We start from the raw sequence: 24125 nt of genomic DNA, 5'->3' as shown, positions 1-24125 counted from the left end.
AATCTCACCAGCATCTGTGGAGGGGAAAATATTTCAGGTCCACCGCTCTTTGTCAGATATTTTTACTCTTACCCTACAGTGCAGAAGGATGCCATTTGGTCCATCAAATCTGCACCCACCCTTCAAATGAGCTCTGTGCTGATTTACACATGTTCACTCCTACCTATCCCCATTATGCCCATAACCTAACCTGGATATTAAGGAGCAATTTAGCATGGCCAATCCACCTAACCCGCACATCTTTGGATTGTGGGAGGAAACTGGAGCACCCGGAGAAAGCCCACGCGGACACGGGGAGAACGTGCAGACTCCGCACAGACAGTGACCCAAAGCAGGAATTGAACCCGGGTCCCTGGCGCTGTGAAGCAATAATACTAACCACTGTGCCACCCTTTAGGAAATGCCAGTAACAATGGGAAAGTTGCATAAACATTTATTGACTACTGTAACAAGCTAGTTCCCGTACCAGCCTTCCCGAACAGGCGCTGGAATGTGGCGACTAGGAGCTTTTCACAGTAACTTCATTTGAAGCCTACTTGTGACAATAAGCGATATTCATTTTGATGCAAGAGAAGCAGAGAGACACCATTGCCTGTGGTTTTAGCATCATGTTTGCAGATTTTTAATGCAGCCATGGTATTTGAATCTTATATTATTCTCTAAGTCTGAATAAAGATTGTAGACTTCCAGTAAACACAAATACTTTATTCAGTAGGTTTGTTCTGTTTACAGAGCTTAACTAGATATAATACAGTCAAGAGGTAAGACCAGTGAAGCTAACGTAAGCTGCCTATGCTGAGCGATCTCTGTCTGCTGCTGCTGCTCCCTAGCCCTGTGCTTCTGAAAGAGGCGGATCCTACCTTGGCCTGGACCCTTTATACCCGTCTCTGATGCCCTCTAGTGATGCTGTGGCTGTTACACCTGTCTGCAGTCCCTGGTGTATGTACAGATGTATGTACAGATCACTACATCTCCCCCCCCCCTCTTTTATTGGACATGTTTTCTAGACTGGCCTCAAGAAAATTGTACATAACGAGTGGTGAGAATCACACGGCATTTACAATGGTGTGGACACTCTCCCGCGGGATGGGAGAATCCCGTCCTTTGTTCCCTTTTGCGAAAATCGTGCCCAAAGTCTGGACTTAAAAAGATAAGCATCCTGTATGTATTTATTTAACCATTTAAATCAATTTTTCTTCACACAAAGAGTGACCAAAGCCTGGAATGCATCCTCAAGTGAGGTAAATACTCTGGATTAAATTAAAATGAGGTTGGGAGGCATTGGGGTGTTTCTTGATGAACGAATCAAGATTCATGAAGTGCCTTTTGTTATCTGCACAAGATCTCATAATCTTATCGAAAGTAATGTGTCAGCAGCCATATGCAGAGAGGAAAAAGGGGATTCCTGCTGGTTGTCATTTCAGCGCAGCAGAAGTCTTAAATTGAGAAACTCTGCCTGTACTTCGAGGAATTAATTTCAAGAAGAGATGGAAGTAGAACAACATCAGGGTGGAAGGGTTCATAGGTTTATTCATAAAGGAAAGATATTAGTCATTTCTTAGAGAAGACTAACAACTGACCGTAAATGCAAATGAAAGAGGGGCAGGAAATGCTGAAAATACTCCAGCAGGCCAAGCAACATCTGTAGCGGGATACAGAGAGACAAGAGGCACAATCTTGTGACCTCCGCATTCGGATGTTTGGTGCTGGGGAGCTTTTAATCAGGCAGGGGGGTGGTGGGTGTGGGCCTCACCACCTCCACTGTGATTAAGTCCATGGCAGGTTGTAGCGCAACAATTACTCACAAGTGGTGAGAATATGCAAATCTGCACACTGTGAAAATGATAAAAGTAATACAGAAACAATTAACTGTGTTGTGAGTCCGTCGTGAGAAATGTCCATATTCGTCCTGTGCATGTGTTGAAGTGTCGTCACAAATCTAGCCGGTCGGGTGCCTTACGGCTTCTGCTGGAGCGTCTTAACGGTGGTAGTAGGGATCATGGTTTGATGTCATCAAGAGTACTGTCTGGCGTTGTGTGGTGAGGAACGTCCTGTGGACAAATGGACTCAGTCAAGTCCAGTGTGGGAAACACCAGCGTTGTAGGTCGAATCTCTAATAGATCCCGGCGGTTACGGCGAAAAAGTACTCCCGCAGACGATTTGACAAGGTAGGACCGCGGTGCCTCCTGCCTGATCACCGTGGCTGACTCAGACCATCCGCCTCCTGGGTCCCTGATTCTGATGGTGTCACCTGTTGTCAGTGGCTTGAGTGGGATCACATGTTGATCCTCTCACTTTAAACCTGTGCCCTCTAGTTCTAGACTCCTCTGGAGTAGCTAGCCATCAGGCACAGAGACCTGGAGGATGCCCAGCTACCTGGTGCCAGAATGAAACATCAGGTAGCCACATAGTGTACAACACACACTTATGTTACCTTGATGTTAACGGTCCATGCAATATGGACATGTGGAAAATAATAAGTTAACACCTTCTTAAGTTGACAGTTCCACTTCATACAAAAGCAAAGTATTCAGGAAATGGGAAATAAAAGCAGAAAATGCTGGAAGTACTCAACAGGTCAGTCAGTCTCTGAGCAGAGAGGAACAGATGCAACACTTATGTCTGTGGGCTGCACTGTTCAATTGCTCTGTGTTTCATTATGTCAGTCTGCTTCCAATTGATGCTCACGATGCTTGATTAGTTAAACTTGGGTGTGGACTCTGAGAAAAGTAAAAGAGAAGCATGGTGTAAACACATTAAAGCACTGCAAATGAAACCTGTCACACACATAGGGCGAAATTCTCCGTTATCGGCGGAAAGTCCGCCGATCGGTGCAAAAAACGGCGTAAATCCGACTTGCGTCACGTCGGAAAAATGGGTCGAAAGTCTCCGGCCCGAAATGGGCTAGCAGTGACGTAACGGGATCCGCGCTTGCGCAGTGGTTCACGCCGTGCAGCGTCATACGCGCCGCACGGCGTGACGGCTCATAAGGCCGCGCTGCTCCCCCCCACCCGACTGGAACACCCGACTGGATGGCTGGCCGCCGCTCAGCCCCGAGGTTCGAGTCACGCGATGTGGAGGCGCTCCTGGACGCGGTGGAGCAGAGGAGGGACGCCCTGTATCCCGGGCACGGCCGCAGAGTTGCCCCACGCCACAGCCGGCGTCTGTGGAGGGAAGTGGCAGAGGCCGTCACCGCTGTGGCCCTGACACCACGGACAGGCACCCAGTGCCACAAGAAGGTGAACGACCTTGTCAGAGCAGGCAGGGTGAGCCTCCCCCATATCCCCCCTCCCCCATATCCCCCTCCCTCATATCCCCCCTCCCCCATATCCCCCCTCCCCCATATGCCCCCTCCCCATATCCCCCTCCCTCATATCCCCCCTCCCCATATACCCCCTCCCCCATATCCCCCCTTCCCCCATATCCCCCCCATATCCCCCCTTCCACCATATCCCCCCTCCCCCATATCCCCCTCCCCCATATCCCCCCTTCCCCCATATCCCCCTCCCCATATCCCCCCTTCCCCCATATCCCCCCTCCCCCATATCCCCCTCCCCCATATCCCCCCTTCCCCCATATCCCCCCTCCCCATACCCCCCTCCCCCATACCCCCCTCCCCCATATCCCCCCTCCCCCATATCCCCCCTCCCCATATCCCCCCTCCCCCATATCCCCCTCCCCCATATCCCCCCTCCCCATATACCCCCTCCCCCATATCCCCCCTTCCCCCATATCCCCCCCATATCCCCCCTTCCACCATATCCCCCCTCCCCCATATCCCCCTCCCCCATATCCCCCCTTCCCCATATCCCCCCTCCCCATATCCCCCCTTCCCCCATATCCCCCCTCCCCCATATCCCCCCTCCCCATGTCCCCCTCCCCCTTATCCCCCCTCCCCCATATCCCCCTCCCCATATCCCCCCTCCCCCATATCCCCCATCTGCCATATTCCCCCTCCCCATATCCCCCATATCCCCCCTTCCCCCATATCCCCCCTCCCCATATCCCTCTTCCCCCATATCCCCCCTCCCCCATATTCCCCCTCCCCCATATCCCCCCTCCCCCATATCCCCCTCCCCATATCCCCTTCCCCATGTCCCCCCTATCCCATATCCCCCATATCCCCCCTCCCCATATCACCCATATCCCCCCTCCCCATATCCCCCCTCCCCATATCCCCCCTCCACCATATCCCCCATATCCCCCCTCCCCATATCCACTCTCCCCATATCCCCCTCCCCCCATATCCCCCCTCCCCCATATCCCCCCTCCCCATATCCCCCTCCCCCATATCCCCCCTCCACCATATCCCCCCTCCCCCATATCCCCCCTCCCCATATCCCCCCTCCCCCATATCCCCCATATCCCCCTCCCCCATATCCCCCTCCCCCATAACCCCCTCCCCCATATCCCCCCTCCCCCATATCCCCATATCCCCCCTCCCCCATATCCCCCCTCCCCCATATCCCCCCACCCCCATATCCCCCATATCCCCCCTCCCCAGATCCCCTCTATACCCCCTTCCCCCATATCCCCCCTCCCCCATATCCCCCCTCCCCCATATCCCCCATATCCCCAAGTGAATCCAGCCCTAACCTTAACCTCTGCAATGCACGCGCAACCGATGGCGTGCATTCATATGCCTGCCTAACAGTGTTGCCTTTTACCCCTGCCACCACCCCCCCCCACAGGATAAGTGCGCACACAACAATAGGGAGCATGTGAGGACTGGAGGAGGGCCCGCTGATGAGAGGCCACTGACCGAACACGAGGAAAGGGCCCTGGAACTGGCTGGCGGACCTGACGACCGGGAGGTTGCTGATGCAGAGGTCGGGGGCGTAGTAGCAAGTGAGCCACCGACAGCCCGTCCCCATATCCCCCCTCCCCTATAACCCCCTCCCCCATATCACCTGATCGCTGCCTGATGTCTAACCATGCATGCTTCATTGTGTATCGCAGGACCAAGCGTCCAGGCACCCATCCCCGCAGATGCAGACCGCCCGCAGGATGCCCCTCGGAGGCCACGGGAGACGGAGAGACCCAAACCCTCCAGCATGCGACGCCCGCAGGATGCCCCTCGGAGGCCACGGGAGACGGAGAGACCCGGACCCTCCAGCATGCGACGGCCGCAGGATGCCCCTCGGAGGCCACGGGAGATGGAGAGACCCGGACCCTCCAGCATGCGATGCCTGCAGGATGCCCCTCGCACACCACGGGAGACGGAGAGACCTGGAGCAACAGGGAGACGACACCCCAGTCACGTGCGGGAGCGACCACCCAGCGACGAGGGGGGCAGCCACAGGCCCCCGTCACATCCGAGCCAGGACACCACTACCCAGGACACCACTACCCAGGACATCACTAGCCAGGACACCACTACCCAGGACACCACCACCCAGGACACCACTACCCGGGACACCACTACCCGGGACAGCACTGCCCAGGACACCTCTACCCGGGACAGCACTGCCCAGGACACCCCTACCCGGGACAGCACTACCCAGGAAGACGAAATACCGGACAGTGACTCAGAGTGGATGGGTGGAGACGAACCCCCACCCCAAAGTGCCATGGACTCAGAGTGGGACGAAGAGCACGACACAACGTCACAACGCCCACAACGTGGGCGGAGAGATGGCAGATGGAGTTTAATCCGGACAAATGTGAGGTAATGCATTTTGGAAGGGCTAATGCAGTTAGGGAATATACAGTGAATGGTAGAACCCTCAAGAGTATTGAAAGTCAAAGAGATCTAGGAGTACAGGTCCACAGGTCATTGAAAGGGGCAACACAGGTGGAGAAGGTAGACAAGAAGGCATACGGCATGCTTGCCTTCATTGGCCGGGGCATTGAGTATAAGAATTGGCAAGTCATGTTGCAGCTGTATAGAACCTTAGTTAGGCCACACTTGGAGTATAGTGTTCAATTCTGGTCGCCACACTACCAGAAGGATGTGGAGGCTTTAGAGAGGGTGCAGAAGAGATTTACCAGAATGTTGCCTGGTATGGAGGGCATAAGCTATGAGGAGCGATTGAATAAACTCGGTTTGTTCTCACTGGAACGAAGGAGGTTGAGGGGCGACCTGATAGAGGTATACAAAATTATGAGGGGCATAGACAGAGTGGATAGTCAGAGGCTTTTCCCCAGGGTAGAGGGGTCAATTACTAGGGGGCATAGGTTTAAGGTGAGAGGGGCAAGGTTTAGAGTAGATGTACGAGGCAAGTTTTTTACGCAGAGGGTAGTGGGTGCCTGGAACTCACTACCGGAGGAGGTAGTGGAAGCAGGGACGATAGGGACATTTAAGGGGCATCTTGACAAATATATGAATAGGATGGGAATAGAAGGATACGGACCCAGGAAGTGTAGAAGATTGTAGTTTAGTCGGGCAGTATGGTCGGCACGGGCTTGGAGGGCCGAAGGGCCTGTTCCTGTGCTGTACATTTCTTTGTTCTTTGTTCTTTGTTTGCTGTCACCAACACCCTCCACCATCGCAGAAACACTCCCCTCGGTTGGGCACTTTAGTGATGAGGCGTCTTGTACACTCACTGGTGCGCACAACACAGCCGTCCCGGTACAGCAGGTGGAGGTAGGAGCAGCAGAGGGGCCGTGCGGTCGGAGGGCAGCCCAGCCCAAGCGAACATCTGCCGCCCAGATGGATCCCGGGTTCCTGGAGTTACCACACCCACACATAGATCCGATGCAACCACCGACCCGGAGACGAGCGAAGAGGGTGACGGGCGGCTTGCGGCGGCTGCAGTCGCAGGTGGAGGAGTCCACCCGCGTCCAGAATCTGGGAGTGGTGCCGGTCATGCGTGCCACCCAGGCCGACACCGCACGGGTGGCGTGCGCTGTGGAGGCAATGTGTGCGACGGTGTCAGACATGGGGAACGGTTTGCGAGGCCTGGGGCTTTCCGTGCAGGCGGCGTCTATGGCCCAGGAAATGGCTGCCCTCTCACAGGAGGCCATGAGCCAGTGCCAGCGCCTGATGGCAGAGGCGCTCAACGCCATAGCCCAGTCTCTGCAGGCCATGGCCCAGTCTCAGCAGGCCATGGCCCAGTCTCAGCAGGCCATGGCCCAGTCTCTGCAGGCCATCGCTGAGGGCATCGGTGCCAGTGGCCATGTGCGAGCCGGCGTCGCACTGTGACAGACAGGGTTTGCCAACCCACTGGGCTCCATGGCTGAAAACCTGCAGACCCCTGTCGATACCAGCACGGGCCTCCAGGACTGGCAGCGTCAGATGTCGGGGGGGCGTTGGATGGCCAGTCCGTTCGCATCCCCCTCCCATGTAGAGGCCTGGGGGCCATCGGGCCCCCCGAGGGAGGAGGAGGTGGTGTGGTCCGTCCCGGCTCCCCCTGTAGGGGAGGTCCCGGTACACCGCGACACCTCGGACTGCCCCCCTTCCGTCCCAGGTGCATCGGGTGGGCAACGGGCAGGACAGGCTGGCAGCTCGCCATCCCAGTCGCCCGGGCCGCAGCCTGGCCCATCTAGGCCAGGACGCCCCAGGAAACGGCCGCCAAAGGGATCCCGTGTCAGAGGGCAGGAATCACAGGAGTCCACCTCCAGTTCTGCTGTACCGTCTGGGGAACCACGTAGACGTAGTCAAAGGGCCCGTAAGGCCAAACAATTAGACACTGAGTAAGTTGGCACGGGTGCAGGGCACAGATGAGTTTTAGGGGCTAGGGCACGTGCATGAACTCCTTTGGTTATTAAAGTCACTGTTACACCTACAGAAGCTGCCTTTGTGCTCTGTCCAAAGCGTGCGGGGGTGTCATGTACGTTGAGCGCAAGTGTGTGTGTGAGGGGTGGTCTTACCTCAGCCCCAGGTGAGTCTGCCCCCTTCCCCCTGGGCCGCCATCAACATCCCTCGGGCAGAGGACGGGACCGTGCACTGCAGTGTCACAGCCGCATGCAGGGATGGTCCGGGTGGATGTTGGTACTGTGGCCATGGGTCAGACATAGTCCAACGATGTAGAGCCAGGAGCTCACCGCAGGGCGGGTTGTCATCATCCTCCATGGCCTGCAATAGACACGCGTCCACCCGCAACTGTGTGAGCCCAGCCCGTTGTGCCGCAGGTGGATTCGCAATGGGGGGGGTGGGTGGGGTTGGGGAGGGGGGTGAGGGTGCTGGGTGGGTGGATGGGTGGGGGGTGTGGGTGGTCGGCTGTTGCCATGGTGTGTGGTCTGTGGCCATACAACCCGATTCCCACGCCCATCTAGTCAGTGAAGCGGGCGGCTATCAGTCTGTCCCGTGCCCGCTGGGCCAGCCGGTAACGGTGGACAGCCACCCGCCTGTGTCTACCCCGTCTGCCCTGACCATTACCCCCTTCCCCCTCATCTGGGGAGGACTGCGCCTCTTCCTGCTGCTCCTCCACTCCGCCCTCCTCTGCCTGCGGCACATCGCCCCTCTGCTGGGCTATGTTGTGCAGGACGCAGCACACCACAATGATGCGGCCGATCCTATCTGACCGATACTGGAGGGCGCCCCCAGAGAGGTCCAGCACCTGAAACGCATCTTCAGCACGCCAAAGCACCTCTCTATCACTCCCCTTGTCGCTACATGGGCATCATTGTAGCGGTTCTCCGCCTCATTGCGTGGCCTCCGTATAGGCGTCATCAGCCACGATCGCAATGGGTAGCCCCTGTCACCCAGCAACCAGCCCCTCAGCCGGGGATGGCGTCCCTCGTACATGCCGGGGATGGATGACCGCGACAACACGTATGAGTCGTGTACACTGCCTGGGTAACGGGCTAAAGGGATCACTTATTTCAAAAGGAGTACTAATCGGTGCCAGTGTGACCACTTGCTGGGGAGGCCGATGAATGATGAAAGGCCGTTGGATATGGGGAAGCTCTTGTTAATTGTACGGAAACGGGGCTGAAGTGGTGATGGTTGGTTTCTCGCGACGCTACAGCGAGATCGCGATTTCACCTAGGGGAGCAGGCCGATTGCATCGCAAACTGTTTGGCGCCTAGCACGGTTCCCATTTTTGGCCTCTCCCGCTACTCATCTGCCTTGTTTCACTTGAGCGAGAGCGCCATGAGGCCGGAGAATTGTGCCGTTATTAAAATACTTACTTCCTGCGATAAACCTACTGACTGCTGTGTTAATGAAACTGCTCCAAATTACCGCTCTGAAAAACATCAGTGACATTTTTCAATGAAAGGAAAAATGGTAAACATTTTATCATGCAGTCTGATTGCAGATACATGCAAGAGTTTACATTTGTGATTAAGCTCGTATATTTTAGCTGAAGCCATAACCAAGCCAGCGCAGTGGGCAATTTGTGCCCAATTCCCTCGTGAACTCAGAAGGGAAACTGCGCCCCTGTTTTTCGCGTCCCTCCACTTAATGGATCAGCTGTGCACTTCTGGCATTTCCCTGTTCAAACTCACAAGCTGCAGCACCATGATAGGCTGGAATTTAGGTCAGGACCTGGGGCTTCCTCTGAGCTGAACTTGTTGTCTGTCTGATGCTGCTTTCTGTTCTGAGAGGAGAATATCACAAACCACAAGACCCAACCTCAGTTTCACAACAGAAGAGGTTTCTGGTCATCTGAACATCACGAGGCGTCTATTCCACATGTTCTATCTCTATTCGCAATCAGTGGACTGCCCGTGACAATTAAAAGAAACGCGGTAATTACATTAGTTGAAATTTGGAGAGGTTATTATTATGTGCGCAACAGCAGCAGGTTAAGATTGTCCCACTGCTTGTCACATGGTATACTGCACACGACAGTTTCGAGAAATAGTTAAAAACTCACTTAAGCTCAACCAGACCAAAACAAGAGTAGGTCGAAGGCTGAAAATCCGGCAGCGAGTCGCTTTGCTGACACCCCGTCCATCATCTTATTCACCGGTGCACAGTGGCAGCAGTGTGTCTACAAGGATGCAGTGCAGCTATTTGCTAATCCTCCCGCGACAGCGTCGTTCGAACCCGTGACGTCGACCACCTACAAGGGCAAGGACAACAGATGCATGGGGACGCCACCAGCTTTAGGTTCCTCTCCAAGTCACTCACCAGCCTGACGTGGAACTACAACTGTGATTCCTTCATCGTGATCGGGTGGATAACCTGGAACGCTGCCTCTAACAGCACAGTGGTGTGCCCACATCATATAGCTGCGGTGGGTTGATGCACGATCAATTGCACAAAGACTAAAGTTGGGTACAACTGTGGCTTTATTACAGTCAGATGCGAGGCCTCCTGCTGCAGCTGGCGAAATGGCAGGGCACTGGAGGTCATGCATATGGGCGGAGCCAGCCGGCAAGAGCTACTGGTGAACCTGTAGTGCAGGTCCTACCTTACATCTCCTATTACAGTGGTTCACCACATAGGTAATCAACACCTTCTCAAGTGCCATTAGAGATGGTCCTTAGTGCTGGCCTTCACAGCAATTGTCATGTCCCCAGATCAAATAAAAATGAACTTAAATAAAAACTGTACAAACTCAGCAGATTTGGCAGCACCTGTGGAGAGAGAATGAATTCCAATCCGTGCTGCTTTGCTTTTATATAAAAATAAACGTAAAACTGCTCGCATATAAACCATCAATATAGTTCCAATATCAATGGGTCTTGAGGGGGAATCAGAATTAATGACCTGACATTGATTATGGGCACAATCTACCCTAATGGGAACAGAGTCCCGTAATGCGGGCGATTAGCTGGATATTTCTCGGTGCTCGGAAAGGCGAGAAATACCACGCTATTGAATAACCATTCGGATAGTTTCGGGGCCTCAGCCCAAAGCCGTACCGAGTCCTGTTTTCTGCATTGAGGAGCTCCGCTCGCCGGAACTCCCCAGTGTAGGATGAGATCGGGGCACCATTTTTAAATAGCATCGCAATCCCTCCACCTCCCCCAACTCACCTTGAAGGGTGCCCTCGCTGTCTGAGACTTTGGGCGGGATTCTCCCTTCTGGGGACTACGTCCCCACGTCGGCGGGAAAACCGGTGCCAACCACTACGGGGTCAACAGCACCCAAAAGAGCGGAATTCCCCTCATTTTCGGGGGCTAGGTGGACGGCGGAGGGGTTGGTGCCGCTTCAGCCGTGGTGTCTTCTCCACGCCAGCCTCCGGGTATATGGCAGAGCCCTCCAGAGGCCCGGCGCGGAAGAAAGAAGTGCCCCCCACGGAACATGCCCCCCCGCAGATCGGTTGGCCCCGATTGCGGGCCAGGCCACCGTGGGGGCCACCCCCAGGGGTCGGATCCCCCTGCGCCCCCCCCCCCCCCCGAGGACCACCCCGGCATACTCACCTGCCAGGTCCCGCCGTGCGTGAGGTGAGTAATTCATGCCGGCGGGACTGGCCAAAAATGGACGGCCGCTCGGCCCGTCAGAGCCCGGAAAATTGCCGGGGGGGGGGGGCCGCTGTCAATGGCCCCCGACCTGCATGGCGGGAATCCCGCCGCCGCCCGAAAAACGGCGCCGGAGAGTACGGCAGCTGGCGTCGGGACAGGATTCGCTCCTCCCCCCGGGTCATTCTCCGACCTGGCGGGGGGGTCGGAGAACCCCGGCCTAGCTGTCTCACTCTAATATGCAGGTTAGCTAAAAGATGACGGGGCGGATTTCACATTGGGCGCATCCCGGCTGGTAGATCTATGTTTACAATTCCTTTACACTGTTTTGAGATGTGGCCATCACAGAGAAGAATTTTAAAAAAATATAAATTTAGAGTACCCAATTCAATTTATCCAATTAAGGGGCAATTCAGCGTGGCCAATCCACCTACCCTGCACATCTTTGGATTGTGGGGGCGAAACCCATGCAAACACGGGGAGAATGTGCAAACCCCACACGGATAGTGACCCAGAGCTGGGATCGAACCTGGGACCTCGGTGCCGTGAGGCTGCAGTGCTGCTCAGTGCGCCACCATGCTGCCATCTCACTGACAAGGATATTGCACATCTCTAATTACTCTTGAGAAATTACATACACAGAAACAGACATAGAAAACAGAAGCAGGCAGAGGCCATTCGGCCCTTCAAGCCTGCTCCGCCATTCATTATGACCATGGCTAATCATCAAGTTCAATAACCTGATCCCGCCTCTCCCCCATATCCCTTGATCCCTTTAGCCCCAAGAGCTATATCTAATTCCTTCTTTAAATAACACAACGTTGGTGACCTCAACTACTTTCAGTGGTAGCAAATTCCACAGATGCCCCACTGTCTGGGTGAAGAAGTTTCTCCTCACCTCAGTCCTAAAAGGTTTACCCCTTATCCTCAAACTGTGACCCCTAGTTCTGGACTCCCCCGCCACCAGGAACATTCTTTCTGAATCTACCTTGTCTAATCCTGTCAGAACTTTATAAGTTTCTACGAGATCCCCTCTCACTCTTCTAAACCCCAATGAAACCTCAAGAAGGCATACGGCATGCTTGCCTTCATTGGCCGGGGCATTGAGTATAAGAATTGGTAAGTCATGTTGCAGCTGTATAGAACCTTAGTTAGGCCACACTTGGAGTATAGTGTTCAATTCTGGTCGCCGCACTACCAGAAGGATGTGGAGGCTTTTGAGAGGGTGCAGAAGAGATTTACCAGGATGTTGCCTGGTATGGAGGGCATTAGCTATGAGGAGCGGTTGAATAAGCTCGGTTTGTTCTCACTGGAATGACGGAGGTTGAGGGGCGACCTGATAGAGGTCTACAAAATTATGAGGGGCATAGACAGAGTGGATAGACAGAGGCTTTTCCCCAGGGTAGAGGGGTCAATTACTAGGGGGCATAGGTTTAAGGTGCGAGGGACAAGGTTTAGAGGAAGTGTATGAGGCAAGTCTTTTACACAGAGGGTAGTGGGTGCCTGGAACTCGCTGCCGGAGGAGGTGGTGCAAGCAGGGACGATAGTGACGTTTAAGGGGCATCTTGACAAATACATGAATAGGATGGGAATAGAGGGATACGGACCCAGGAAGTGTAGAAGATTATAGTTTAGTCGGGCAGCATGGTTGGCACGGGCTTGGAGGGCCGAAGGGCCTGTTCCTGTGCTGTACTTTTCTTTGCGCTTTGTTCTTTGAACATAATCCTAACCGATTTAGTCTGTCCTCATATTGGTGCTGAGTCTTCGTTTTTTCAACTGTTGCAGTCCCACTGCAGAATCGCCCCACAGTGCTGTCAGTGAGAGAATTGCAGTAATTTGACTCAGTGTTAATGAAAGAATAGTGAACTAAGGTTCAGCCAGGGTAATGCAATGTGTAACATAGAATGTGACTCATTCTAACTTGGAAAAAGTGTGCCAGTTCCATCCAATTCCTTCAATAAGGATTCAAAATAGTAAACTGATGTCACATTGGGAAACAGTTTGCGATGCCTCACTGGTTTCAGATATTGCAGTAAATCAGATGAACAGGAAGTTGTATTAATGACCTCAGCTGCAGGAGACCGACAGAGAGGGACTCGCCTCTGAAATAGCTGCTCTCGCAGTGCACTGCACCGTGACAAAGATACACCTGCAGGAGAAAGTACTTGCGATTTGGACAAAGAAGTATCCACCTTGTCCTTGTAGCCAATGCCGGAAAGGAAAGGGACAGTTTGCTTCGGTTTTGATTCTAACGGTGAGGCTTTAGTTGGCTATTTTGACTGGCACGAGTAAAAACGTCTCTTACAAACAAACAGCAGTGTGCAGGTTAGGTGGATTGGTCATGGTCAATGCGCGGGGCTACGGGAATACAGCAGGGGTGTGGGTCTAGGCCGAGGTAGAGCTCTTTCGGGGGTCGTTGATGAGCCGAATGACCTCTTTCTGCACGGTAAGAATTCTATTAATTCTATGGATTCTAGGACTCGCTATCCTCAATTTGTTCACTGGTTTAGATCAGATTTAGATTAATCTAATTTTTGTTTGCAAAGCTGGCAACAGTGAACTCTTTAGAAGTTTCTCTTTCACTTCTCTCAGGACTCTGTGAATGTATGATTACACAGGGCTGGAGGATTGTTACTTTGGTTTTGCACAAGAAGAACATAAGATCATAAGAAATAAGAGGCCATTCTGCCCATCAAGCCTGCTGCACCATTAGTACGGTCATGGATGATCTGATTGTGGCCTGAACTCCACTCTCCTGCCTGGGACGTTAACCTTTAACTCCCTCGTCAATAGAAAACCTGTCTCACTCAGACGAGACTGTATTCAATGACCCAGCCTCCGCTGCTGTCTGTGGGAGAGGATTCCAAAGACGTAAGAAGAATTTCTTCATCTCTTTCTGAAATGTGAGTTCCATTAATTTTAAACTGTGTCATCTGGTTCTAGACGCCCCACGGGAAAATGAGTAACAACTGTGTGATCTGACCTTGTTGTGCCTCTCTAGTGCCGCGAGCAGCTTGGCAGCGAGTGAGTGAGCTGGTTCTATGTCAAGGGGTAAATGATCATCTTCGCAATATTGAACAGGAATTGCAGATTATTGTAGCTGCAACAATGCCTGATTTGTGCTGATGCCCAGTTGAACTTCTGACTCATGAACATTTTGTCCCCTGATATTATCTCCTCGATGCATTGTTTGGGGTGCTATCTAATGGTCACCGTCCCTCTTAATCCCCATACCAAGTCTAAAGGTACCATTTCTTACATCTGCTCACAGCCAACAAGAGCCAACAGGCTGTCCAAATGGTGGCTAACATAGGGCCAATGCAGCTAAGATGTCCTGTACTGTAATAATAGTCGCTTATTGTCACAAGTAGGCTTCAATGGAGTTACTGTGAAAAGCCCCTAGTCACCACATTCCAGTGCCTATTCGGGGGGGGCCGGTATGGGAATTGAACCCACGCTGCTGGACTTGTTCTGCATCACAAGCCAGCTGTTTAGCCCACTGTGCTAAATCAGTACCCATCAAAGTTGATTCCTCTTCTTCTGACTTCACTGAGGCTCCCATTTGAAGTGTTTGTCCACTCATAGGTCTGAACAGAATCAGAAGGAGATTTGAGAGATTAGAAAGAGCAATGAATTTACAACGTTCATCACAAACAATAACACGGCTCAGTATTGTATTTTGAGTTTAACTGGCAACATAAAAGAATGGTAGAGAATAATTTGAAGGGAATTATAAATCCAGCGCAAATTAAATACAACAGTTATACTGTTGGATCTAAAATAAAAACAGAAGAGACGTAGAATATCACGGTAGCACAGTAGTTAGCACTGTTGCTTCATAACGCCAGCGTCGATTCCCGGCTTGGGTCACTGTCTGTGCGGAGTCTGCACGTTCTCCCCGTGTCTGCGTGGGTTTCCTCCGCGTGCTCCGTTTTACTCCCACGAGCAAGTCACAAAAGATGTGGGTCGGGATTCTCCAAACCCTTGCCGGGTCGGAGAATCCACGGAAGGTGGCGCAAATCCCGCCCCGCCACCCCGGCGCCGGCTGTCGTATTCTCCGGCGCCGCTTTTCGGGCGGGGTTCAGGCCACGCCGTTCTGGGGCCGTTGGCAGCGCCCCATCCCCCCGGCAATTCTCCGGGCCCCGGTGGGTCGAGCGGCCATCGGTTTTTGGCCAGTCCCGCTGGCGTGGATTAGACATGGTCCCACACGGTGGGACCTGGCAGATAAGTCGGCTGGGGCGGTCCTCGGGGGGGCACCAGGGGATCCGAGCCCGGGGGGGGGGCCTCCACGGTGGCCTGGCCCGTGATCGAGGCCTACCGATCTGCGGGCGGGCCTGTGCCGTGGGAGAACTTTTCCCTTCCTCACCGGCCCTGTAGGGCTCCGGCATGGCCGGCATGGAGAAAGCACCCTCCTGCGTATGCGCCAGATTACGCCGGTGGTTCCGGGGATGTGCGGGATCACGCTGGCTCTTTGGCGCATGCGCGGACTTGCGCAGTACCTTCGGCGCCGACTGGCGCGGCGCCAACCCCTCCACCATCCACCTAGCCCCCAAAAGTGCGGCGAATTCCTCACTTTTGGGGGCTGTTGACGCCAGAGTGGTTTGCGTCGGTTTTCCCGCTGGCGTGGGGACTTAGTCCCGCGAACGGAGAATCCCGCTTGTGCTGTTAGGTGAATTGGACATTCTGATTTCTCCCTCAGTGTACCCGAACAGGCGCCGGAATGTGGCAACTCGGGGCTTTTCACAGTAACTTCATTGCAGTGCTAATGTAAGCCTACTTGTGACAATCATCAGGATTATTATTATTAAAGATTATTATTATTATACAAGGACACTTTATAATGATATCGTGCACAGTTTATTTACTCCCATGCCTTCCTCTGCCTCTTGTGCTTCTCCCCCTCCCTTCACCCCATCATTGACCGGATTCTTTTCAGTTGCCTCCGTCTTATGCTCTGGAAATCTGACATTTCCAAATTCATTGTGGACCAGGGACTGAATGTAAGACCTTCCTTGTCTGTGTGACTCAGGTTCACACTAGATGGTGCATTGGCAAACCAAGGCATCAAGTGACAATCTATCAATTTTTCGAAAGTGAATTGTGCATCAATTGAAGTAACACTGGATATTTCAATGTGATTCATATTGTTATGGTGTAAATGTGAAAGAAGAACGTCTTTTGAGGTGGTTCCTGTTTTAAGATGGTCAGACATAACATTCTGAAAAATTATAGGCGCAAGCAGAATCATCGATAAAGAGTTTGGGAGAGAGCAATATAGCGAGAAATAAAGGATCTGAAATGAAAATCGCTTATTGTCACAAGTAGGCTTCAAATGAAGTTACTGTGAAAAGCCCCTAGTCGCCACATTCCGGCGCATGTTCGGGGAGGCTGATACGGGAATTGAACCATGCTGCTGGCCTGCCTTGGTTTGCTTTCAAAGCCAGCGATTTAGTCCTGTGCTAAACTGCCCCTATCTGGAACATTGGTGGTGGGCAGGGCCTGGTAGAGGGGTTGCACAAGGTGCAAAACACCAGAGCCTTTTCTGATGAGTGGTCCAGGCTCACTGGCTGACTAGGTTATCAATTGGGACCCTCTACATGCCAGGTTGACCACTTTTGACACTGTCAGAACAACGTGTTCCTGCTTGCTTGTTCTGTTTTTGTTGGGACTTTGTGGCAGCAGATGCTTTTTACACTCTTCAGACCTGACTGAAGTGCAAGTGAGATAATGTGCCGAGTGCCTCTACATTAAGCTGAAATCCAGAAGTCCCTTCCCCAACCTCATCCCTCAATGGTGTGGCCTCCCTTCCCCAACCTCATCCCTCAATGGTGTGGCCCTCCTTTCCTGACCTCCTCCTTCAGTGGCATCGCCCTCCCTGGGACGCGTCCTCCCCTGATGGTGTGGCCCTGGTTCCACTATGTCTGCCAATTGTTCACAACCTTTCACAACCTCATAAAAGGACTTCACTCAGCGACTGTGAAGTACTCTTGCAGTCAATGTTGCTATGCAGGGAATTCTGACACCCAATTTGCATTTGGAGCAATTCACAAACAAAAAGGGCCAGATGCTGGGGGTGGAATTGACTTTTTGGGTGCTACGAGTCCCCTTAAGAGTTCGAAAATCAAGTTTAGGGTACATGCACACACTTCTGATGTAGCAGGTGTCATCTTAGTGAGAGATAACCGAGATGATGAGGGGCCTTGAGACAGGAGAAGCCCCAGGATCCATGAGCTCTCCCTGTATTTGGTTGAGGTTCCTTCATTTTCCCGCACCCTCCCAATAGTAGTTAGAAACCAGCATTTGTCTTTAACGCAACACAACATTGCACTGTTGAGAGGGAGTAATTCTGATCAATGGGCTTGTTTACTCAGTGTTTGATTCTGAAACAATTTATTTTTGACATATTTGCAAACCAAGGTATCCAGGGAGCATGTTGAAATGAAAATAGCTTATTGTCACAAGTAGGCTTCAAATGAAGTTACTGTGAAAAGGCCCTAGTCGCCACATTCCCGCGCCTGTTCGGAGAGGCTGGTACGGGAATTGAACCGTGCTGTTGGCCTGCCTTGGTCTGCTTTCAAAGCCAGCAATTTAGCCCAGTGTGCTAAACCAGCCCCTTTTGGCTGGTGTTTCGGTGATATGACTTCATTTTTTCTAAAAGAGTTTATGAAACAGTAAAATCCTTTTGAAAGAAATGTTGGCGTTTCACTGAAACCTTAGAAAATCCCAGGTGAACTGATGTTCTAACTGGAAGTTTTGAAGATACTTTAAATATTTGGAAGAGCAAGGCACCTTCGAGCTGGAATATTTTTGTTTCCTGGAACAGGGGTTTTTCAAGTTGCTGCTAATTCCTGGAAGAAGCAAAAATCATTCGAATCACTTCCATTTTTTCTTTCTCTTCCAGTCAGTTTGCGGCACAGCAAAAACTGAAAGATGCAAACTTTTTCAAATTGTCTTTTATTGATACGTTTCTTTTAATCCTTTTGGGCTTCTTTTGATAACGTCTTCTCTCTGTTCCTGAAAGCATTCCCACTTGTTAACTCTCCATTCCACACACAAGAGATGAGTCACCAAGAATTCCAACACGGAATTCAGGAGAAGCCTCTGCACCCAAAAGGATGTGAGAACATGGAACATCTTGCCACAGGAGGTCATTGAAGCAGATCATAGAATTGTTTCAGCGCAGAAGTTGGCCACTCAGCCCATCGTGTCTGCACCAGCTCTCAGAATGAGCATTTCACTTTGTGCCATATTCACCCTTCTCCCTGTCACCCTGTACAAATAGTCATTTAATTAGTAAGATTCAAATCAAAACACATTTATTATTCACAGTAAATCACTACCCATGCATAAACTCTACTTTCTAGACTATTCCTATCACTAAAAGGCCTATACTTAGCTTTGGAATTGGCCCACCAGGTCAGGGGAACAAATGGCCTTTCGTTCAGGTCCTGAGTCTGCAGGATTCAAAAGCTGGTATGGACTTGTAGCTAGGAGCGCCTATCTCGTAGCGAGCGTTGACTGGAGACTTACTTGGTTGATGCGGCAGCTTAGACAGGTCACTCTCACGGGTTGATTCAAGTTGCTGAGTGACCCTGCCAAAGAAGGACAATTTGAACTTGGAGGCTTTACTTTATAGTCCCCAGGGGCTTCCCGCCCTTCGGGGCGGACCCCATACCTGGTTCCAAATGATTGAACTGTGTTCCGATCATTTGGATCGATTTCTCCAATACCGGAGTTGTTCCCTGATCGCTGGGCAGTCCCTAAATGTCCGTTGGCCTTCCTTTGTCTTGGCTCCTGCTGGCGCCGAGGAGTCTGGCTTGGCTTTATTCACCTTGAGTGTTGCAATTGTGCCTTGGAATTGCTCATTACTATGCAGATGGCTGCTGGTTTCAGTGCTGTCTGGTTTTTGCAAGTTTCAATACACATGATTTCTGCACTTGCTCAATTTTGCCTGTGTTGGCTGAATTTCCCTTCAGTCTTTGTGGTTCTCCATTTTAAGTCGGGAAGTGGCCAACCCAGGTGGCTACACACCCTCCTTGTGATCCCTAAAGCGAAGCGTGAAGGATCACACAACTGTGCTGTCTTCATTCCCAAACCCGGCGAGCACTCTTCCATGGCCTCTACACTGACCATAACTATGCAATGAAAATTTTTAACTAACATTCTAAGTGGCGCTATGTCATAAACAGGGACATGCATTACAAAAAATTTTTAAAACGGTACCTCTAACTGTCCTCAATAAACTACACTCACTAAATATTCAGTCATATTAACTTCCTAAACAACACAAAATAATAGCAGCATTTACATTTTTCCTGGCTTGGCAATTAAGCACAGGGGTGAACAATATTTCCATTTCTTTATTTACAAAAGATGGAACACAAATGGTCTTTATTGTAGATCAAGGGGTTCGGGGGCCTGGTGAAATCCGAAAATAGGGGATCTTATCCTGTATACCGGGGTGCGAGTGCGGTAGGCTCTCCTTCGCCATTTCCTCATGCGGATAGTCTGCACGATGCTGCAGAGTATCGCCAACACTAATAGGGATTTGAATACGTAGGAAAGGGAGTACCACGTTATGAGCTTATTACACCATGATGGTGTGGTGTTGCCTGTTACTGGGCTCTGGGTGCTATGGGGAAGTGAATCATTAATGGCCGGGGGGGGGGTTGGGGTCAGGGGGTTCGCGTTCGCGCGCAACCAAATACACATCATAATGGTGGTGATCAACATGGAGGATGTCTTCATTGTTCTTCTTCTTTCTCTTTTTGTCTCTTCCTTTCCGTTTCGTCTCTTTTCCTGGAGCTTCTGGGATTCTATGGATCAAGCATAGTTTCTGTTACTATCTTGGTTAATATCTCGTGCGTTAGTATGTCTGTCCTTCAGTGCCAATTGTCCCTTTACAATTTGTCACCATGTGTGACTCCCTCGTTTTTTTTTTAAACTGAATATTCAGGACAAGACACACTTAAAAATACTGAAACAGTGCGAGCCATCTCGCAGGCTGTGCGATTTACCATCCAAGTGTTTGAGGATGTAAATAGCATAGGGATGGCAACCTAAGGGTTGCCGGAAAACAAAACAAAACTTTTTGAACCAAGAGTGCCGAAATGAGGTGCGTATGGGCCGCGACAGGTAAGAATTGGATGGAATCCCCGGGTAGGACGGCGACCAATGCCGTGTGTGCTATACCCGAGCGTAGCTGACCAGAGGTGGGTCCTCAGGCAGGGCGGAGACCAATGCCGTTTCTCCACTGCCTGAGCAACTGACAAGAACGGGCAAAAATGTAGTCATCGTGGGGGGGGTTGCCGTATTGGTTCTACCTTCGAACCAGAAGAGCAGTTATGAAACGGGGTCTTCCGATGAGCGTGCTGGCAAGTTTTCATAGGTTTCTGCAGACAAATATGGCATGGGGCCGTTAAAAAAAAAAAATTGCGATCTTGCATACAATAACAGTAACAAACAACATTAAACAACATGCTGCATGTTCCATCAGAAAGAACACTGTTTTCTCCCAAGCGGTTCCTTTTTAAAACATGATCTGGACACCTCAGTTATCATTTGCGAACAGGGTCGCAAAGGGGTTCTCGTTTTGGGAGTCAGACTCAAAGTCGTCATCTTCTCCCGGATGCCAAACTCTGGAATGTATAAGGGCTGATAGGGCTGCATGGTGCGATTTGGGGTCCATCGCATTGTTCCGGATGAGCCTGTATGAGTTGTCTCGGTGCCAAAAGGTTGTGTCTAGTTCTGTGGGGACGGAATCGTCATCGTAGGGCGGTGGTCTTTGGTGGGGTTTGTTGAGGAATCATGGGCGGGATTCTCCGCAATCGGCGCGATGTCCGCCGACCGGCGCCAAAAACCCCCGCCGAATATCCGGTGCCGGAGAATTCGGCATCCGGCGGGGGCGGGATTCACGCCAGCCCCCGGCGGGGGGGTCGGAGAATCCCGCCCGTTATGAGGAAGGGATCACTCGAATTGTGGTAAGATTTGCTGGGTGTGGGTCCTGTTGCCTGGGGATTGTAGGGAGGCGTGCTGTGGCTATTGCCTGAGTCACAGTCGCTGTGGCTGCTACTGTCTGTGGGTGTTCCGGGGCGGAGTCTAGAGGTCAGAGGTGGAGTTGAGGGCGAGTCTGTGGGTGTGGTGGGCATGTTGGGGGAGGGTAGGGATACGTGGCTGTGGGCGGGGTGTGGTCTGCTGCGTCGAGCATGACGTGGTGTGTGTGGTTAGACTGTGGGCCATATGCCTTAAGCTGGTTAATATGGAACCACGCAGTCTTCCCATTGGGGTACTTAATTTTATAGACAGAGGGGCTTACTTTGTCCACAACGGAGTATGGACCCGAATACTTCGGTGACAGGAATGTGCTGGGGTTATAAATTGAGAGCATGACCTGCTGCCCTACCTCAAACTCAGTCGCATGGACTGTCTTGTCGAAACAGGCCTTGCTCTGTTTCTTCCTTGTGCCTAATCTTACTGTGGCTGCTAGCTGAGCCGTTTTCACATTCTCCACTAACTGTTTGATTGCGTTCTCGTGTGTGAGGGCCGTCACTTCGGGCCTTTCATGGGGCGTCCGGTCCTGAGAGTGTGTAAACTGTGGATGTTGAGACAGTATTTCTCAAAAACATCAGTGCAAAAGAGAGGACTGAATCCCAAGTGGTGTTGTTTTGTTGGACCATTTTTCTGAGGGTGGCTTTTAGGGTCTGATTCATGCGCTCCATGATACCACTTGACTGGGGGTGGTATGCGATGTGGAATTTTTGGGTAATAGATTAACATAGAATTTGGGTAATGCCAAATATCATGAGGACGTTCTTCATGACATGTCCCGTAAAATGGGAACCTTGGTCGGATTCAATGCTGCGGGGAGTCCCCATCTCGTAAAGATGTGGTGGGTTAAGATCTTTGCGGTGGTCTTTGCCGTGTTCGTTCTGGATGGGAATGCCTCTACCCATTTCGTAAAAGTGTTGACTAATACGTATTTGTAACCATTCCTGGAAGGCGGCAATGGTCCTATAAAATCAATCTGGAGGTTAGTCCAGGGGCCGTTAACGGGGCGGGTGTGGCTAAGCTGAGCCTTCTTTACGTATCTGTCCGGATTGTTCTGGGCACAGTTAAGGCAATTCTCAACGTAGTGCATTACGTCTTCTTTTAAACTTGGCCACCAACAGAGCTGCCTGAGGTGGGCTGTAGTGGGATCAATTCCCTGATGTCCATGACTGTCATGGAACAAACAAATAAGTTGATTCCTGTCCTGTTCAGGAACCACATAAAGGGTGTCTTTTAACACCACACCGTCGTGTGTGGTCAGTGCATTTTAAAATCTATCATAGGGTGCTGGAAATGTTCCTTTCAAAATCTCCCTCAGATCGCTATCTTGCTTCTGGGCCTGCACTAAATCCTCGATATTAGTCTGCGAGACCTGAACTGCATTCATTGGTGCGCTTTCGGGGGGTGTCCAAAAATATCCATGCCTGGAACCTGCTTTAGCCAGTGCGTCGGCTTTTACATTTCGAGGGGGGGAGGAATGGTGGTGACTGCAAACTTTAACAATACCAAAGATCCTGTCCTGTGCTTTTTCTAAAATGTGGCGGAGCAATGGGGCTGAAGGGAGGGGTTTTCCGTCTGCGGAAACAAATCCTCTTGCTTTCCACAGGGGTAGGAATTCTGTAAGGCTATTGCAGACATAGAGGCTGTCGGAGTATATGTCTGCCGGGCTGGGGAAGGAATCTGGGTGATCCACATTGTATGCAACGGCAGCTGGTTCTGCCGCCTGTGCGCCTAAGTGTCCTGGTAGCTTAAAGGAGATCTCTTCTAGGGCGTGTCCCTGCGCGTCCTCAACATAAATACCGCATCCTGTAATGCGCTTCCCGTCTAATACAGTGGAAGAACCATCCACATAAATCCTTAAAGGAGCACACGTGTCTGTGGGCTGGGGGCTCTAGGGTGAACTACCTATCTTTCTGGGGGGTGTTTTCGCAATAAAGGGGCCTGTGTTGTGGTGCGGTGAGATGATTTCGCATTTCTGGGGGGTGCCTGGGTACTGAAGGTTATTGGCTAAGAAGGTGTGGGTCTTGGTCCTTTTAACAGTGCTGTCCCGTCCCTGCACAAGAAGGGTCCATCTGGCTGCTCTAATTTGGCTAACTGTACCGTCCTTAAGTCATCCGTCAAGTAAAAGCTGGGTGGGGGTGTGTTCTGTGAGGATTGTGATGGGGTTTAGTCCGGTTATGTAGGAAAAATACTGAACTGCCCAGAAAACTGCGAGCAGGTGCCTTTCACAGGCCGAAAATCCCTGCTCCACAGCATCTAAAAGTCTGGATGCTTTGTCGGTATATTGCCAACCTGAATGGGTAAAGGGGCTGTGATGTGTCCCTGCTGTGAGTGGCCTGTGAAGTCGCTAAGGGTGATGGTGGCTATAGTAGGCCACGTGTCTTTCTGGAATATGGTGGAGGAATTGCGGGACCCTCCTGTGTCCCAGAGAAATTCGATGGGCTGTCTCCGTATCTTTACTGCAATTACTGGTCAGCCGGACCTATCCCAAAGGGTGTCGCAGACCCAACTGGGGGAGCCCGAACACCGTCAGTCCGTTCCATTCAGGACTGTCTGGTTTGAACGGGTGCTCACACTATGTATGGGTTCTGTCCTATTCTTATTCAGAGTGCCTGCCTGCGGGGCTCTCTGTGGCTTTTGTGGGGCGTTGCATTCTCGTGCAAAGTGTCCCAACTGTCCACAGTTGTAACAATCCTGTGGCTTTTGTGGGGGGCTGTTCCTGCTTTTGTTCACCCATGTGGTGTTCTGGTGTGTTTTCACCGCTTGGATGTCTGCTTCTG

At 51.7% G+C, this 24125-nt stretch overlaps 1 protein-coding gene across 8 annotated transcripts in view; it reads left to right on the top strand.

Moving 5' to 3' along the window:
* The window catches only part of LOC140392069 (interleukin-5 receptor subunit alpha-like), a 204791-nt gene that overhangs the window by 107026 nt on the left and 73640 nt on the right, over positions 1-24125 (top strand). Inside the window, exons 1-2 of one of the 8 annotated variants that reach the window (XM_072477294.1) lie at positions 13457-13552; positions 13891-14201. The exons of 3 other annotated variants lie outside the window; for them this stretch is intronic. Coding sequence is in view for 2 of the 5 variants with exons in the window: in XM_072477291.1 (XP_072333392.1) it covers positions 13507-13552 (46 nt within the window). In the remaining 3 variants the exon portion in view is untranslated. Of the gene's footprint in view, positions 1-13389; positions 13553-13890; positions 14202-24125 lie in introns of those variants that run through there. 4 more of the 8 variants (XM_072477295.1, XM_072477293.1, XM_072477291.1 and 1 more) reach the window with 4 other exon arrangements.

The sequence above is a fragment of the Scyliorhinus torazame genome, chromosome 15 (assembly GCF_047496885.1).
Source record: "Scyliorhinus torazame isolate Kashiwa2021f chromosome 15, sScyTor2.1, whole genome shotgun sequence".
NCBI lineage: Eukaryota > Metazoa > Chordata > Chondrichthyes > Carcharhiniformes > Scyliorhinidae > Scyliorhinus > Scyliorhinus torazame.
This window is presented reverse-complemented; position numbering and strand designations above follow the sequence as displayed.